General features: G+C 43.7%; 1 protein-coding gene across 3 annotated transcripts in view; it reads left to right on the top strand.

Annotated features, from left to right (window-relative positions):
• Positions 1 to 19214, top strand: part of GRHL1 (grainyhead like transcription factor 1) — a 61285-nt gene that overhangs the window by 190 nt on the left and 41881 nt on the right. For 2 of the 3 annotated variants that reach the window (XM_019492725.2, XM_006266289.4), the window contains exons 2-8: positions 3904 to 4090; positions 8313 to 8383; positions 9564 to 9957; positions 10617 to 10693; positions 11387 to 11543; positions 12073 to 12184; positions 13131 to 13225. In XM_019492725.2, the coding sequence (XP_019348270.1) occupies positions 3904 to 4090; positions 8313 to 8383; positions 9564 to 9957; positions 10617 to 10693; positions 11387 to 11543; positions 12073 to 12184; positions 13131 to 13225 (1093 nt within the window). The remainder of the gene's footprint in view (positions 1 to 3903; positions 4091 to 8312; positions 8384 to 9563; positions 9958 to 10616; positions 10694 to 11386; positions 11544 to 12072; positions 12185 to 13130; positions 13226 to 19214) is intronic. The other variant, XM_019492727.2, reaches the window with a different exon arrangement.

Genomic DNA, 19214 nt, shown 5'->3' with positions numbered 1-19214 from the left:
GGGACGCCCGCTGCGCGCTGCTGTGGGGCGGCGGCCTCGGGGTCCTGGCACCGGGCCCGGGCAGTGGAGGCTTCTCGGCGGGTGGGTGCGCAGAGCGGCGCAGTAGGTGGGAGCTCTGTCGGTGACCGGGACGGACTTTTAAAGCGAATTGCGATTCCCCTTCCTGGCTGCTGGACGTGGCGTCCGGTTTGAAAACGGACTTTTTTCGCTTTAAAAAGTGGGTGGGTGGGAAGGTGACTTTTAAAAAACTAAAAACCGGCTGGGATGATCCAGTTGGGGGTGGCCCTGCTGGAGCAAGGGGTCGGGCTAGATGTGAGCTCCTTCCAGCCCTGGTCTGCCGTGATTGTGCGAAGGTCTCTACTTCAGCTCCCCTGGCAGGCGTGAACGCGGGCTTTATTCTATAGAAGGACTTGATTTGATCTTGTACGAGGCTTTTCATCACGGGCAGAACCCTCATCTTCTGAGTGGGAAATGTCTGTGGAGATTCCTGACCTGCTTGCGTGTGCACAGGTGTACACCCATACCAGTGTATCCCTCTATAAAGTTATGTATGCACCTGCACCCACTGTATTATATCTGTAACGGTGAGAGAGGGGGAGGGCGATGCGTAGATTTATATAGATATATCACACTATTATATCTATGACTGAGAGACAGACGGAGATTTATGTAGATTTATATATAGCTATCACACTCACACACACACACAGTTATATTCTATGGAATATATATCTTTTATAATACATATATTCTGTTTTAAAATATTTTGAGGACCCTAGTGATGCTAGCTACTAAAAGCGACCAGCTTTTATCAAGAACTCAAGAGTGGATGCCTTTTCTTTTCCCCCTTTCCTTTATAGTACGTTAACCTGAAACAGTTAATAGTAACAACATCCACACTTCCTATCAGAATATATGTGGTTGTATAGTGTTGGGTACTAGTAATATGATCCAAGCCATCAGTCAACTTGCATTTTTTTCCTCTTTGTAACATATTGCATGAGCTATTCAAAATTGTTCAAGGTGTTCAGCTACAGTGTTGGCTTCTGGTAAATTCAGAGAGAGAGAGAAAATGCAGCTAGTGTCACTGTAGTGCCTGGGAAATCACTCTTTTGAATAGATCGGTAAGCTGTCATCATCACACTGCATCATGAAAATTTACTTTGTTCATTTATTTGGACAACTGCAGGCTTTTTTTTTTCTCTAATCCAAGTATTCTACTGAGCGTACGTACTGTTAGTAATAGCTTAAACAGGAAGCCTCGCTAAAGCTTTTCTGTAACAAAGAAACTCTTAAATTCTCCAAGGTCAACTAGATGTATACATATCTAAACTTCTTCTTTCTTCTGGATTACAGTTGCTTTGGAGCAGAGACATTATCTTTGCACTTGTTGCATGTGTTCAGTATAAGACTAATCATAATTTGAGCTTTTTGCTACTGAGAATTTGCCAGTAAACAAAATGCAACCAGCCGGCTTTTTGGTAAAGAGAAGAATCTTGATTTTGCAGATCAACAAAATAATAAATAACTGCTTCTACTGAATGAGCACTTTGAAAAAAAGTAGAGAAGTGATATAAGAATAAGTCTAGCAGCTCTGTCCTATTACTTCTGTACCCTTACTAGAGTGCAGTTTCTGTAATGTTTTCCTACTTCCTGCAATTTGGTCAAGCAGAAAATAAACTAACTGTTCTGAGGCGTTTTAAATACACAATAGCAGACTTATTTCCAAACTTTGCCTATAAGGTTCAGTATTTTATGCACACATATCTGTGCCAATAGACTCTTTGAAACCTAAAACTCATTGCAAGTCAATTGTCAGAAAAAAACACACATTTGACTGTCTTTTATAAATATGTTCTCATTTTCCTAAAAGAACCTGCAGTTCTGTGAAGGGATTGAGTTACTGCCAAACCCTACACTTTTGTTGATAGTTCTAAAGATAATTCTTTCTACACTCCTTTTTAGAGGAGGTAGGTTACCTCTAGGGCAATTGTGCATTTTATTTGGGTGTTGCAATGAGAACGGAGCCTTACAAAAACATGTAATTTTTGAGCTTGTTGGATTTCAGGTTGGCAGCTGTTTAGTTTTAGTTCTGAATTTTTTTTTTTTATTTTTTTTTGGCTTTTAGATTTAATTTTTTTTCCTATGAGCCTTGCACTGGGGGGGAGGGGAGGTGCGGGTAGCCTAGTGGTCTGAACCTCAAGTTTAAATACCAAGGAAAGTTGACCCAACCCTTCAGCTGTGAGAAGACGGATTGATGCAGGTTACTATAGTTGAGTCTTTCCTATAAAAACCTCTTGGTATCTTCTCTGTGTGGATACTTAAAAATCCTTTGTCACTTTCCATAAGTTTTGGTGTCTGCCTATCTCCTTGGAGGAAAAATTAGCCTTGTCCCTCTGTTGTGCAATCTGCTATGCATGAATTTGTAGCTGTCTTCCCTTGGAGGTGTCTGTTTATCTGCCCTTTTCATGTGGAAGACTTGCAAAGCAGTTTGCAATTCATGGTTGGGTCTGGCAGTGCTCAGTCCCTTGAGTAGTCCTTAACTCTTGCAAGTTGTCCCATTGAATTGTCCCAGTGAGGCCAGCTGTGTGACATGGAGTTTTCAGGATCAAGCCCATAGTTTGCAAAGTGCTTTGCAATCCTTTTGGAAGGGAACGGTTATAAATGTAAAATATTTAGCTGATCATAGTGTCTCTTTGGTATTTCTAGCCAGTTCAATCTGTGAATAGTCCTACAGGTACAATAGATAAGAAGATGTTCATTTTTGTAGGGGTGTTTTAACTTTATTTTAAGAGTTGATGGTATCTATTTTCTCTTGACATCTTAAAAACAAAGAACTCAAAGTGTGTAGTAAACATCAACTAGGGCCCTGTGCACACTGGGGAGAAAACTGTCTGAACTGGTTTTAAACTAGTTCAAGCTAACATGGTTTAAACACTATTTACCTGGCCATTGTGGAGGGAGCATAAATTTTACAAACTGAGTTTAAATATGTTAACTTGTCTAGGCTGGTAAAACTGTTTGCTGCAAACACCAATTCTCCCTACGTCCACTTGTGTACTTGGGATCTAAGCCTCATGTTGAGTTCTTGGAATTTTTTCCTTTGCAAGGAAAGCAAAATGCTTGGAAAACAGTTAGGTTTGTCCTAATCAGGTATTTATGCTAGAAAAAAATCTTTCCAAAGTGTGTGTGATCTTTCCTGGGAGCCCCCTCAAACAGGTCTCAAAATACGATGTCATGGATTATCTGAGGTAAACACACAATAAGCAGTTTGGCTTCTATTGCCAGAAAATGGCACTGCCCTGTTGATTTATAGTCCCCTTTGGCCACATTCCATGTATAGTCTACAGCTAATCAGCAACTTTTAATAACTTTCAGGTATACTCTGAGGATTAAGGAAAGTGTCTTCTGGGGGAGTTCTAAGATACAGAGAAGTGGATTTAGCACTATTGTGTAACATGACTGTGGATTTTGTTAATCCACACTCAGTAGTTTTGTATGAAAAAGCCTGAAGGAGTTGGTGTGCAGACAGAGCCTGAATATATTCATCCCAAGTTGCTGCTGTGTGCATTTCTTTAAGTAAAGGATGTAAATAGTATTGTGCATTTTAGATTACTAACTTCAGAGTACTTTGCCATGCCATGTTGGGTTAGCAGCCTTAAACAGTTTGGTGATCTGACCATTGAGTTCAGTAAAACCACCCCTGATTCTCACTGACACAAGTAAATATCAGAATGAGGTGTCTAGTTTTTGTACGCTGAGTAACTACTGCAACACATAAAATCAGGATGTAAACACAGAGTCAGCTGCATGGTTTTTACTGAAGCATAACAGAAGTTGGGAAACATGCTTATTATATGTTTTTGATGTAACAAAGTTTCATTTTTTTTTTTATGACCAAAGCAAAAGGCCGGTGTTGGTTCTTCAGAATGATTCTCTCTACTCCCAGAGGCGTCCATACACCAGTGAAGATGAAGCCTGGAAGTCCTTTCTTGAAAATCCCCTTACTGCAGCCACCAAAGCCATGATGAGTATCAATGGCGATGAAGACAGCGCAGCTGCCCTGGGATTGCTCTATGACTATTACAAGGTACTTTGACAGTAGTTGTTTGACTTGTATGAAGAAGTGAAATTCTAACAGCAAATTACATGTAGCTATTTTTGTAGAAGCTTTAAATACAGTGTAATGAGGACATCTTGTTGCACAGTACTAAGGTTTTGTGGTGCTTGTTTTTTCCTGATAATACCTTTGTTAAGCTCAGATGTCATCTGTTCTGGAGTTTCTTGTAAGAAGCTGGTAGCTTTGCCTAGAGATTCACAATCTGTAGGGTGCAATATTTAAGTTATAAAGAATTAAATGTCTATGTATGTGGAATGGGGACTGAGTTTTTGCTCTTTTTGTACAATCCCTTGTGTGATGGAGCCATAGTTTCTGAATATGGGTCCTAGGTACTACCATAAGACAAATAATATTATAAATATACTTTTAGAAAAATCCCTGTCTAAAAGCTAAGCACCAAATCCTTTGACTGTAAAGGGGAGTTGTGTTGGCAATTCTACGCTTCTGTCGCTGACTGCCTTGTCAAACCACTGTGTACTCAAGTTCTTCCTAAAGACTTGCCCATTTCAGAATGTCCAGAACAGGTGGATTAAACCAAACCAAGCCAGTAACTCCAAGTTCTTCCTCTCTCTGGGCTTTCCTATTATATCCCTGCCATTTAAGGAAGGGATGCAGCAGAAGCAAGAGTTTATTTGCAAAATCCCAGCAGAGATTCTTCATTGGGTGTCTCAAGTGTCTTGAGCCCACTTGTCAATTGTTGACAAGCCAGTAGAAGTATATTACTTGTTAGATGCAAAGTACATGCTTATCATTAAGTATTTAATTAATGTTTCAAGCATTATAATTGTATACAGTCCCTTGGTGTATCATTGTGTTTTATGATGCTTAACACATCTCAGTTTAGCTATTAATGGGTGCATCTACACATGCTATTAAGGCGATGAAATAAACTCTGGTGCAGTCTGTACCAGAGTCAGCTGGCACAGGATCTGTACATGCGCCTGGGACCGCAACACTTTTAGCCAGGGCAGAGCAGCTTCAGGCTGGCAGGTTGTGTGGGGGAGGTGGGGAATCAACCCTAGGTTCCAGGTGGTAGTGGAGGGCAATGGAGAGGCTGGCTGGGGTATGAAGAGGCTAAGTGGCAGGCAGCCCCTGCACTTTAGCAGCCTTGTGCCCTAGCCAGCCCCTGTCGTGGTCTACACATGTGTTTTGGCAGAGGAAATTACTCTGCTGTACGTTAGTACTGTTCCCAACAGTACTATATTACAGCAGAGTTAATTAAATTTACTGCGCCCTAATATTGGCGCACATGTAGACCATGACGCTTTACTCAGGAGCTAATTGGTCAACTCCACAGTAAAGTGCATGTGTAGATGTTCCATGTGTAGATGCATCCAATGTGTACGACAAAAATGCCACAAAATAATTGATGCAAGTATAGTTACTGTGCCACTTTTCTGTGAGAGATCTTGCTCTCCTCCTTAGCAAATCCTTGCCCTCATTTATTTGTCCACTGAAAAAGCCTTCCTTATGAGAGAGATTTTAATCCACAAATCAATTTAAACTTTCAAATCTGAAGAATTATAAGGAGAATTCTGATGGAGGTTTGGAACACAAGGGATTTTAATGAAGTATAAATCATTTTGCTGTTCATGAATATTTTAGTCAAGGTTTCTTCTGTAGACTGGATTAAAAGTTCAGGAGGATAGGTATTCAGAATGTGTATGCACAAATAAAGTCTGTGTAAATGTAAGAGGATTTTATCTGACGGAGAGACTAAGGCAAAGAGGCAGAGTTTGGGCTTCCTGTGTAGTGGGTAGAAAATTTAAAAGGTCAGGGTTTATTTAAAGATACTTAAAGAAGAAACCATCACACCTAAATGCTTAATACAAAATCTTTAACCATATCCTGACTTGTGCTACTAGCAAACCTTATAGAAAAATAAATCTGAATTAAAATATCAAGTTTCAAGTGTTTCAGAAGTGATTAGTGACTTTTTTGGTTGCCCCATCAAGCAGCATCTTGAAGAGGCTTTATTCTCTCTCTCACTCTCACACACTCACACCAACTTATCTGCTCTTTATCATGTATTAACATAGGCCCCCCAAAACGGAGGCTTCTAAAATCACTACCTTTAAGAAATCTTTCACCAGCATTGTTCTAATATGCTTTTCTAGACTATATGCTACAGAAATGCCATGGCAGTTTGAAGGATTTAATTGGAAGCTATTTAAAAAATATACTGTTTCTATAAGGGTTTTGCTGTGAGCCTATAATTACTATTACTGGGGGAAAAATCATTTCCAATATCGCTTAAATAGCTTGCATTTATTTGGGGAAAAGTACAGCATGTGATAGTGCTTATGCAGTAGGTTTCAGTGCTGATAGGTGTGGAGGTAATTCCTTCTAATGACTCAGTGAATTAGTTTTTAATCATTCAAATGGTGTGCATCAGTGTACCATGACTTGCAGTATGCCTTGGAGTAGCCTGGAACTTAAACATACGAGTTAATAATCAAATAATCAGTAATGTCTCTGGAGGCCCAAACAGGGTGGCAGGTTGAGAGAGTAACCCCTTTTTAAACTTGGAGCACTAGACAGAAATGTCCTATTGACAAGCATCATGAGACTACTGGCAAGTTTCTGATGCACATGACAATACACAGCTTTAAAACTCTGCTCAGTTTAGGAATGCTGATAGGATGAGTTCTGCAGGCTGTGATTGTATCTAGGCTTTTTCTTTACTGTACAAAGTTGCAGTGTAAAGAACTGCAAGGCTTGATTTAAGTAATAGATATAGAGTAGGTCATTGCCTCCCTCTTGCCAGGTCAAACCCAGTCTGAATGCTGTAAGTCCTTACAAAGCTGTCTAACCACAGAGTCTGTACTGGAAGAGGGTCACCATGTATATGAGGGTATATTTCTAAAGAGTTAATAAATAATTGTTTGATGCTTTTTATTAAATCATTAGAATCTATTGAGTCAGTAGGCTGCTTATCACTGTGGCTTACAATTATCTATAACGCTACTCACTCAATGTGCTTATTGTTGTCAATCATGTTTAATATTCCGTAACCTTATAAATACCAATCTACTACATAGTGGGCACATCATGTGATATTAATGTGCAGAAATAAACTTCAGGGCATATTGTGCCAGAGTTTATTGCTCTCAGGTGCTGCATTTGAACGTGGATCCAGGACTGCAGTATGTTGAGCTGGGTCACAGCAGCCCGAGCTGGTAGGGGACCCAGGAGCTCAGCCTGCCAGCCTGGGGCTGCTCCAACACAGCTTAATGTGCTGCAGAAGGGATGGCTGGGGGACAATGATGCTCCAATGCAGGGTTAGCTGGCAGGCAGCCCCTGCCCTGAAGCACCCTTGTGCCCCAGCCAGCCCCATCAACGTCTATACGTGCATTTCTGCAGAGTTAACAAAAAAAACCCCTCTATAGGATAATACTTGTATTTACAAGTACCAACCTGCAGCATAGTTAATTAGTTTACTCCCTCCTAATAGCACCGCGCGTGTAGAGACTGAGATGTTTACTGCGAAGCTGATTAGGCAACTCGTGTAGATGCGCCCTGTGTGAATCCGTGTTACCATTCAGATATCACCTGAGTGCTACTGTTGATTTGCTATGTGACTGGATAAATTGCTCTGGGCCTTCTTTTTTGAAGGTGCTGCACACCTGTTGACCTTACCCTGAGTTGTGGGTGCTCAGAACTTCTGAAGAGCAGACTGCCAGCCTTTCTTTGCTTTCCCCATCCACAGTGGGAATAATTTCAACTTTACAGGGTACCTTGAACATTGCCTAACATTTGCATGCTACTGTGTGACTATGAAAGGCCCTTGGAAGGCCAAGTCTTGTGTTACCATTATTAAATGAGCACAGTGATCTCAGCCTGGCTCTCGGGGAAAGTGTCCAAAACAAATCGCCAGAATGGCCTACCTTTTTGCTCTTAGCAGAAAGTTGCAGGTTGGAAGTCTCATGGAAAAACTGACCTCAAAGGACCCTCAAAGTGCATTATTTTTGGGATCCACATAGTAGTGGAGGGAGCAGGCTTAAGTTGACCATATTAAAGCAATTTACAGGTACTAACCAGTGTCTTCAAATAACAGTGCCTCACAAAGTGAGACTCCCTTACCTTGCCAAAATAGAGGGGGAAAGAGCAGATTTTTTTTTGTTTTGATTAGCTAACTTTGTTTTTTGGACAGGAACAATTAAACTTGTTTCCCTATGTGTGATCCATCCAGGTTCCCAGAGAAAGGAGGACTTCAACAGCAAAACCAGATATAGATCACCCTGACCAAGATCATAACAAAAGGTAGGAGGGTCTGTTATTGCATATCTGCCAAAAGCCTGTCCCTTCAATGTACAATCCTGATATACTGTGAAGGTTGCTTAAAATGCTATTACCTTTGTGGCAGTATCTGCAGAAGCTCTGCTACAACATCACAAAGATTTTGGGGCCTGTGGCTGTTCCCAGCAGAACACAGCAAGGCTGGCAGGCAGCCTATCAGCTAAACTGGAGCAGCTGACCTGCAGCACTTGTGCCACAAATGGCAAGTGCAGCTATTTTGTTTGGCATGTGGCAGATCTGGTGGGGGGTCAGGGAGAAAGCAGAGCAAGGAATCGAGCAGAGGAAGGGAGTTGAACTGGCAGCTGGAGAGAGGGCAGGACTTTGTGGTGCCCTGGGCCAAAAGGGTTGGCTGCCACTGAGTTAGACTGAAGTTGCCAGGGGTCCTGTGAGAGAGGGCAGTAGGTAGCTGTGCTGTCCCTGGGACTGAACTGTTACTTAGGGCGAAGGCCCTGCCCACTTCTCACCTCCATCCACTTGTGTGAGAGAAGGAAGAACAGTCCAGCAACAGTTTCTCTCTTCCCTCCATACACAGCCTGATCACATCCCTCCTATAGGGGAGTCATGAGATGGCTTAATGCTCCTTTCCTTCCCTGTGCTTGCGTAAAGTCGCCTACAAGTGAGCTTTAGTTAGGTTCTGATTTTCATCAGGAATGGGCCCGTGTATGCTAATTGGGGTCCTCCAAGTTCTGTTGTTTGTCCATTTCTAATGATGAGATGAGGACAGAAAGCTCAGCCACGCAGATTTTGGTTTCCTTTGAACCCTGTCAAAAAGAGCAGAGCATGGGGAGCATATACATGTATGCAAACCAATTAGATGAGTCCCTCATATCTGATGTGGCCTTTGGTGTGTAAATGCTGATGATCTGAGTCTGTGTTCTTAGGGAATTATGGGGTATTAATAATTTATGGCCAGTTAAAAATACAACATAACTCAAAATTAGAGTCCTAGAAGTTAGAGATGGAGACCCTCATAAATTGTACAGTCCCATTTTCTCCTAAGTAGAATATAGTTGGTTTTCAGTGGTAAGATGACCAGTGTTGAGTTTGTTTTAGCCAAAACCCCAAGAAATGTTGCTAGTTCTTCTTGACCAGAAAAGGGGCCATTAGATGCTATTTATTTTGAGCATTTTTTTTTCCCTTAAAGGAACAGCCTCCCAAACATGACAGAACAATCGCTCATTTCTGCTGGAGAAAACAGAGTTCAGGTTCTGAAAAATGTACCTTTCAATATTGTTCTTCCTCCTCACACTACCCAAATGGGCATGGACAAGAGAGGCCATCAGACAACCCCGGATACCACTGTCACTGTTTCCATTGCAACAATGCCCACGCATTCAATTAAAATGGAAACACAGCCCCATGGCTTTGCCGTGGGTATCCCTCCAGCTGTTTACCACCCTGAACCTCCTGAGCGTGTGGTGGTTTTTGACCGAAATCTTAACCCTGATCAGTTTAGTTCTAGTGCTCAGCCTCAGAACTCCCAAAGGCGCACGCCAGACTCCACCTTCTCAGAGACCTTCAAAGAAGGAGTGCAAGAGGTACAGGAACAGCTACTTATTGTGTGTGTGTGTGTGTCCTCCCTAATCTGTGCAGGGATATCTTGTTCCACTTCCAATTGTTATGTAAGCCTGAAATCTGTCCAGTGGATTAGAAATAGAAGATTTTCCCAGAAAGGTTCATTGGTATAATTTAGCAAATTAAACCTATAGAACATGAAATTATTATCAAAAGCAAATGGCTAATCTTACAAATGATGGACACTTTGACTAAATAATGCATGGAAATAATCAGTCAGAAGCAACCATGAAGTGTGTACCTAGCTGGGGTTTTTTCAAGAGCACTCAGTAGCTCCTTCTCCGGCACCCGAATGAAATAGCCAGGCTTTCCCACATGTTCTGAATAGACTGTTACGACTACTGAAAGCAACATTTTCACCAAGTGTGTGTGGATGATATGTATAATGTCTGTCAGTTGATAAATTTTAGAGGAAAGCTTGATTTAAAAGGTTACCATAAGCTGGCTCAGAGATCGTGTACGTACTTGCTGCAGAGTATCTTTTTGACCTAGGCCCATAAGCAAGTACACTGCACATGCTGGCCACAACTTACTAGTGAGCAATTCCTCAAGCTGTCCATCTAAAGTGTTTTGGCAGCCACTGACTTTGATTCTGTGCTGAGTTAATTATTGGTATTTTCAGGTTTTCTTCCCTGCTGAACTAAATCTGCGGATGGCCAACATGAGTTCAGAAGACTACGTTTTTGACAGCATTGCTGGGTAATGCATGAAGGTTCCTCTTGTCCTATATCCTCCTCATCTCTTATAGCCAACCTGTTGGTGTCAGACTTGATTCTCAAGGTGCTGAGCATCTGCAGCTCCCATTGGTTTCAGTTGGAGTTGTGAATCCTCAACAACCCGGGGAATCGTATTTATGGTTTTTAGAGAACAGCAACTCTACTGGATTGGTCATGGCACCGTGCTGCCAAATGGGAGTTCCACCGTAACTCTGGACTTTGTTGTAATGTGGATCTACACTGTCCTTTAAGGAGTTAGTACTGATTCTCATGACTCCCCTGGAGCTGGCTTCCACATGCTTCACCTCCCTAGTAGACATGGAAAGATGCTTGCCTGTTTTCAGTGAGCCATAGGAGCAAGGAACTATGTGTGGAGTTTATTTTAGTCATTGATAGAAAGTTTTCTGTTGCATAAAAATAGCATGTTGCTCTGAGCATGAATAGGCTGCCTGCAGTCCTACCTGATGATGGCCTAGGGGTTTTGAGTGCCAAGCTATTTTTTTTGAGGGAAGGGCATGGCCATAAATCAGACTAGTTTTGTTTTCCTCCTTCCTCACTATGATGGGCTTAGTGTGTCAACTGAGAATCCTGTGGACCTTCTCCAAATAGACTGTAAAACATTATATTGGCTTTTCAGCAAAACTCCTTAGCAATCCTCGTCTTATCCATTTTGTAGGAATAACTTTGAATATACTCTAGAAGCTTCCAAATCCCTTCGACAGAAGCCAGGGGACAGCACAATGACTTACCTGAACAAGGGCCAGTTTTATCCCATCACACTGAAAGAAGTCAGCAGCAGTGAAGGAATCCACCATCCTATCAGCAAAGTCCGAGTGAGTGGTGACTCTTACAACTTTTTGGGAGATATGGTGTGTGCTGCCACTCTTCAGAGGGCCTGAGCTAAGAGCCATCCAGTCCCTCTAAATGCACAGTTCAGACTGAATCCTGCAGGAGTAGGGCTGGCTCTCTTACTCTGCCATGCCAACTCGAAAGGGAACAGCCAGTCAATCTCTTGGCTCATTCACTTACTGGTATCTTTGTCTGCTGAGCAGGGTTGTCACTGGTGGTGGGATCGTGCAGTGCTGACACCTGGAATGAGAACCTTTACTTTTTCTTTACCTGAGAAACTTCTGGCCATCATCATCTCTAATGTTGCAGAAGAACCTCAGTGTGTCTCTTTGTTGGAAACTAGGATTCATTTTGCCAGGGGTAGTATGTTTTTTCCTGAGCTTTGAAAGCAAAGTACAGCAAACCTAAGCAAAGCTTCCAAGCCAAACTTACAGTGGCCTTTTATCCTTTAAAGCTTTCTTTTATTTATATATTTACCTCCTCCTCTTCCCCCCCCCCTTCCTTTTCACAAAGAGCGTCATCATGGTAGTGTTTGCTGAAGACAAAACAAGAGAAGATCAGCTCAGGCACTGGAAATATTGGCACTCACGACAGCACACAGCCAAACAAAGATGCATTGACATAGGTAAGAAACTCTCTAATTGCTGGTGTCAAACTCTAAATCTGATTTTCTTGGCAAGCTTCAACTTTCTGCTGGTGCTTCATTATTAAAGGGAACCTCACTGAGCTCTCTCCTTAGCTTTGCAGCTGAACCAGGGAGAAGCTTGTGGTCAGTGGATTTTCAGCAGTGATTATGAGTTGAGTCCTAACTAGAGATGCCTTGAAGAGTGCAGCTTTCCAAAAATGCTGAAAAATAGGTCCCTTTATGGCATCTCAGCATCCAGAAATTGAACTGCCCCCTTCCCAAATCACTGACTGCTTCTGAAAGTCTCAGTGTAATTCATGGGCTTGGTGAGCTATGAAGGACAAGACCCCTATCAAAATACTTTAGCACAATTTGTCCATCTTCCCAGTGCTTCTCTCACAATGAGGCTTTAGTTCAGTTAAAAAAGAAAACACTGCAAATTTCCACTTGCCTGCAGACAAGGCTGTGACTGGCTGGCTTCCAGATTTCCCTGGTTGAAAGCTGGGTTGCACCTCCCAGCCCTTTCCTTCTGTGAATAAAGGCAGGGATTAATCACTTGGCACTTAAAGCAGACGCGCATGCAAATCTTTGTTTATTATTGAAGGAGCTTTATTCAGAGCTTATACCCTTGTCATGCAGTATGACATTTCTCATACATAACTATGGGGTATGGCACATACCCTGTACCTGCCATACTTGGCATTGCTGACTTTCTCAGTTCATTTATTTTTTTTGTTGTAATTCACCTCCCTCTCCTTTTTAATACAAAGTATTTTCAACTTTGGTAATGATTCCCCCACCTTGAAAGCTTCTCCGTTGCATTAACCTGTGGCAGACTGTCAGAGAACTGCAGTTGGCCACTTCATCTGCTATGTATGACTAGGATATTTAGATACTTATAAACTTGTCCTCTCTGCTCCCTTGTTCCTCCTCTCCTGCCTGACAGCTGACTATAAGGAGAGCTTCAACACAATCAGTAACATTGAAGAGATTGCTTACAATGCCATATCCTTTACTTGGGACATCAATGAGGAAGCAAAGGTATGTAACCAAGCTTATGTTTCCTGCCCTTTCAGCATATGGGGAAAGAAAGGGGTGTGTGACTTGATGATTAGCATGTAATGACTTTGTTTACACTCATGAATTAGGCAAAATCTTCCTGGCTGTTTATTAAGAGGGCTTCTTGCATATGCAGACATTAAAAGCTTTGCAGCTACTTTAAGGTTTTTGACAGGGAAAATCTATTCTGATAGGAGTACTGACTCAGAGCTACAACAAATGTTTCCCAGAGCAGTGGTGCACAGGTGTTTGAGATACTGGTTTCTCAACTACACTAAATCATGTATGATGCCCTAGGAGTTGCCAATAACCTATAGAAGTGGCTCAACACATGAGCCAATAGAGTAATTTGCCAGGAACCTAGACAGCTGAATCTAACTTATATCAAGTAGAACAGGTTGCCATTGCTACTATTTAAACACTAAAGTCTGTATTCCATGCAACTATAGATTCCCAACATGCAATGAGCTATTTTACATCTGAGCAACCTCTGGGTGAACTTATGTATCTCTGGATGAATCCTCATGCAGTTGGGACACTGGGACACCATGGTCAGTGGTAGCCACACAGGTTCAGCAGCTTTCGCAGCTGGTGTATTAATTGGCAGGTGCTGTTTAAAACCCTAGAGCAGTTATTGTCACCCAGGGTGCTCTGGCACCTTGGGGTGCCTTGAGATCCTTTCAAGGTGCTGTGGGATGCAATGTTAGCACTGCTAGGCATAGAAACATGAGTCACAAGGTAAACCCAGAAACATCAAATAAGAATCTGTAGTGTTGAAAACATCCTGATTCTTGTGCTTTTTCTGAGTTCTTTGCAACAGAAACTGCTTTGTTTCTCCATAGTCACAAAACTAGTGAAAATTAAGAGCTGGTATTTTTCTAAAGTCTAAACAGATTGAGAGCTACTCCCCTAGAGTTTGTGGAAGGCTTGTGCATCTTCACAGTGCAAGAAAACCTTGTTGGTGAGGGAAAGACACAGGGCTATTTCAGAGGGGTAATAGCACTGCTCAGCTTTGGAAGTTGCAAGTGTTGTTGGAGGACTTTCTTTAAATTATTGATTGACCCCTGCTGGTTGAAGTGTCATCCCAGGCCTGGAGGTATTGAGCTTCCCTTGTAAACCAAGGACTGGTCCTGTCACTTTTAGAAGTCAGCTTGATTGTATGCTAGCACATCATAGTTGAAGCTGGGAACTAACAGTATGTAGATGACTAATAATGGCATATGTTTATACAGCCTCAGTCATGCAGTAAAATGCTAAAGGTAATATATGGGAAGAGTACAACTGGGGGAGCAACTGAATCCCTCACTACTGCTGCAAAGATTTATATAGAGCTGTAAAATGCTAGCGGGCTGTACAGAATAGATGGTAGACAGGTGCTGCCCAGAGTATCTCGTGGTCTGTCTTGCCAAAGAAGTTAGAGAGGGAGGGGGAAGTAGGAACTTCAGGAAGGAAATCACTGTTAGGCAGCTGTGGAGAAACTGAGTTTTGCAGAGAAAGTTTAAGAGCTTGGAGCATGGGCAGCAGGAAGCTTTCCCCAGCAGGGAAAATGAGTTTCTTCCACCCTGCCTAATCTAGTAGCTTTTATGCCTTTGTCTCATTGTGATCCCACATTGCATGAGGGGCAGTACTTGTGAAGCTGCTTGTAGACATTGGTCTTTTCCAATCCATGAAGCCACTATCTAGTTGTGACTGTAGTTCAGCTGAAAAGGATGGCTTTCCATCTTGCACTGGAACTGTGGAGCAGGGTGCCTTCTACATCCAAAAGTTTGAATGTTTAATAGTGTATGGAGGTGCTGGTCCCTTCAGAAAACTCTGTTTAGTAAGCACTCGTGAAGGGCTGCTATCAGGGGTGTAACAGGGGGGCTCTCGGGGCCTCTGTCATTGGCCTGCCCACCTGTTTCTGGGCCAGCTGCCCACCTCCTCACTTGCCACGCCTTGATGATACATAATTATGATGTTAATTAGGCAGGAGGCTGCCCATTCTTGCCCCAATGCTGGGCGACGCTATCTGTGGCTCCATTCCTTCCCTACACTGCAGCCCAAGCCTCGCAGATGGCATCCAGGTTAATATTACTCCCAGCCTGAGACCAGAACAAACGGAGTCCAAAGTTGGGCTCCATGCATGTGCACACTCATACACTTCCCCTCACAGGAGGCCTCTTCCACACTGCCCCTCTCTCACCGGGGCCTCTGGCATACTGTCCATTACCGGGCCACATTCTACTGTCTTGCTCCTCCTTGAGTGACCCCTCTGGGCCATCAGGCTTTGCTACTCGCCTTCCAGCCTCTCAGTCCCTTCAGTTCCCGCAAGTCCCCTACTCTGTGTGGTCTGGCCTTGTGCCGAACCCTGGGCTAATTCTGCCCCATGCCCCTCACTGAGCGCACACGCGCACACACACGCACACACGCGCACACAGCTCCCAGCCCTCTGGTTTTCCCCCTCGCTGGGGGCTCCTCATCTCTGCCCCTTCGCTGGGGGCTACAGGACTTCCCTCCCTGGTTGGGTTCAGGTGGCCATAGCTGTGCCTGGCCCCATCTGGGTCTTCCAGCTTCCTTGAGCTCAGGTGGCTGTAGCCGTGCCTGCCCCCTTCTACCCACAGTGTTGTGGGGGCTAAGGCACCCTGACCCACCTTTCACCGGCATGGTAACTGGCCTGGTATTTCCTGGGGGCTCATGTGCCACTGGGAGCACCACCAGGCCACCCACACCTGGCAGCGTACAGTTTTAGGTCATGCCCAGGACCAGGAGCCTCCAAGCCATCCCCTGCAGCTCTTGCTCTTACCTCCACGATATTGTATACAGCCTTACAGCCAGGCAATGTTTCTGCCTGCCTGCCAGCAGTGAACTGCTCTGGTTATATAGGTGGCCAGAGATCTAAAATGGCCGCCGCAATCAAGCACCTGCTGGCTGCTTGTCTCAGCCCTTAAAGTGGCAGGCACCAACAGTGCCCTGCCACAGTGGGATTCTGACAACAGAGCTGTGTGCTGCCGCCACAGAATTAGACTCATTCCATCCTCCAAGGAACTAGGGTACTTCACGAACATAGATCAACTGAGCTGTATAACAGCCATGATAGTAGTTAAGAATTACATGTATTTTACAGCTGGAGGAACTGAGACAGTCCATTATGAAAAGGCTTGTTCTGTTTCTGAGGCACTGATGGACAAACAAGGAGTGGATGAAGACCCAAATGAAAGGTTTTCCAGATCTGGGGCTGATAAGTCAGCCCTACCATGACCTGTCAGCCTCTTGTGTATGCAAGCAAAGGGACCAGTTTTATCAGTGACACTGCTGTACATCCAGGGCTTTTGCAAATGGGAATGAGATCTTATACCTGAAAACAATTTTGGAACTTGGGGTTTGGGGCTGGTAAGTGGAGCGGGAATCATTCATCAAGACCACAGTACAGGTTTAGAGTAGGGTTGTAGAGATTGTACATGTGTTCTGAGGTCCAGTGCAAAGTGAAAGGTAGATCTGTTGAAAGCTCAGAGGGGAGAGCAGCAGTGGGGGATGTCATGGTGGGCATCTGCTACAGGCCTCCAAATGAGGAGGAGGTAAATGAAGCCTCCTTTAAACAACTGATGGAAATTTCCAGATCACAGGACCTAGTTCTCATGGGGGACTTTATAATTATTGGGACATCTGGTGGGAGGAAAATGCAGCAGTACACAACAATCCAGCAAATTCCTGGAGTGTGTTGGGAATAACTTTTTGATACAGATGGCGGGGAGGCCAGCTAAGGTGGGGGGCCTCTTCTTGACTTACTGCTCACAAACAGGGAGGAGTTGGTTGAGAATGTGAAAGTGGGAGGTAACTTGAGTGACAGTGACAGAGTTCAAGATCCAAAGGAGAGGAAGGAGGGAGAGCAGCTGAGTAAGGGCCCTGGACTTCAGAAAAGTAGACTTTAACTACCTTGGGGAACTGGCGGGCAGGATCCCTTGGGAGGCAAATCTGAGGTGGAAACGGAGTCCAGGAGAGCTGGCTGTACTTTAAGGAGGTCCTTTTACTGGTGCAGGAGCAAGCTATCCTGATCATAGTGGAAGAATGGGAAGTGAAACAGGAAACCAGCCTAGCTAGATGGCAATCTCTTTAGTGAGTTGAAACTGAAAAAGGAATCCTACATAAAGTGGAAATTTGGTCATAGTATGACGGAAGAGAATAAGAGCATCTCACAGGCATGCAAGAAGAAAATTAGGAAGGCCAAGGCACAATTTGAGATGCAACTAGCAAAGGCCATAAAAAAAAATAAAGAGGGATTCTAGAAGTAAGAGGAAGATCAGAGAAACCATAGGTCTCGTATGGAATGCAGAAGACTATCTAGGTACAGGTGATGCAGAGAAGCTGAAGTACTTAATACTTTTTAACTTCAGTCTTCACAAATAGGGGTAGCTACCAGATGACCAGTGCAGTTGGCAGCAAAGAGAGGGAAGGGGACACACAGCCTAGAGTAATAGAAGAACAGGTTAGAGATTACTTAGAGAAACTAGATGCTTACATGTCAGCAGGGTCATATGGGTTGTGCCCTCAGGTACTGAAGGAACTGGCTGTGGTAATTTCAGGTCTATAAGGTATCCTCTTTGAGAATTTTTGGAGGGTGGATGGGGTGCCAGCTGACTAGAAAATAGCAAATACAGTCAGTGCTCATGGTTAAGAAAGGGAAGGAAGGAGGATTCGGGGAATTGCAGACCAGTCATCCTGACCTCAGTAACTGGAAAGAGCCATGGAGCAGGTCCTCAAAGAATCTCTTGTGAAGTACCCTGAAGACGACAAAGTAATCAGTGCTGAATACAGCATAAGAATCGCTTCCCTTGAGTTGCAAATGACAGTATACTTTTGGCCTTTTTAGTAACAAGAGCACACTGGTGGCTTTTATATTCAGCTAATGGTCTACTGTAACTCTCAGGTCTTCTGCAGTACAGCAACCCAGCCAGTCATTTTCCAGTCTGTATTCAATTATTTCATCCCAAGTATAGAACTTTTACTTGTCCGTGTTGACTCTCATCCAATTGATTTGTGGGCCATTTTTCAAGTCTGTCCTGGTCATTCTGGATCCTAGCACTGCCCTTCAGAGCATCTGCATAGCTGCAGAGTGTGTGCTCAATCCTATTGCTCAAAACATGAAGCTACTAAATAATACCAGATCCCTGGCGAACCCTACTTGATACTTCCTCCCAACTAGACATTGAGCAATTGATGACTGTTTGCTGAATACGATGGTCTAACCAGTTGCATATCAGTTTCAAAAGCCTTGCTACAGTCAAGGTATATCTCATCTATTGCTCTCCCTCACCCACAGAGCCTGTCACTCATAGAAGGAAATCAGGTTGGTCAGGCACGACTTGCTCTTGGTGAATCCATGCTGACTTAGTGTCTAGTTGGCAGCCGGTATCAAGTTGGGTGCCCCAGGGGTTGGTCCTGAGGCTGATTTTTTTTGTTTTTTCCCCAGTGTCTTCATCAGTGACCTGGAAGATGGCATAGAGTGCACCCTCAGCAAGTTTGCAGATGACACCAAGCTGGGGTAGTAGTAGATATGCTGGAGGCTAGGGCTAAGATTCAGAGAGACCTAGACTAACTGGAGGATTGGGCCAAAAGGAATCTCATGAGGTTCAACAAGGACAAGTGCAAAGTCCTGCCTTAGGATGGAGCAATCTCATGCACTGGTACAGGTTGGGGGCTGATTGGCTGGACAGCAGCTTGGCAGAAAATGTCCTCTGGGGATATAGTGGACAATAAGCTGAATATGAGCAAGTGGCATGCCTTTGTTGCCGAGAAGGCTAATGGCATAGTGGGCTGCATTGGTAGGCGTGTTGCCTGTAGATCAAGGGAAGTGATTATTCCCCTCTATTCAGCACTGGTGAGGCCACATCTGCAGTACTGTGTTCAGTTTTGGGCCCCCCACTACAGAAAGGATGTGGACCAAGTGGAGAGAGTCCAGCAGAGCGCAACAAAAATGGTGAGGGGGCTGTTGCAC

This window comes from Alligator mississippiensis, chromosome 1, assembly GCF_030867095.1.
Source record: "Alligator mississippiensis isolate rAllMis1 chromosome 1, rAllMis1, whole genome shotgun sequence".
NCBI classification, from domain to species: Eukaryota; Metazoa; Chordata; order Crocodylia; family Alligatoridae; genus Alligator; species Alligator mississippiensis.
This window is presented reverse-complemented; position numbering and strand designations above follow the sequence as displayed.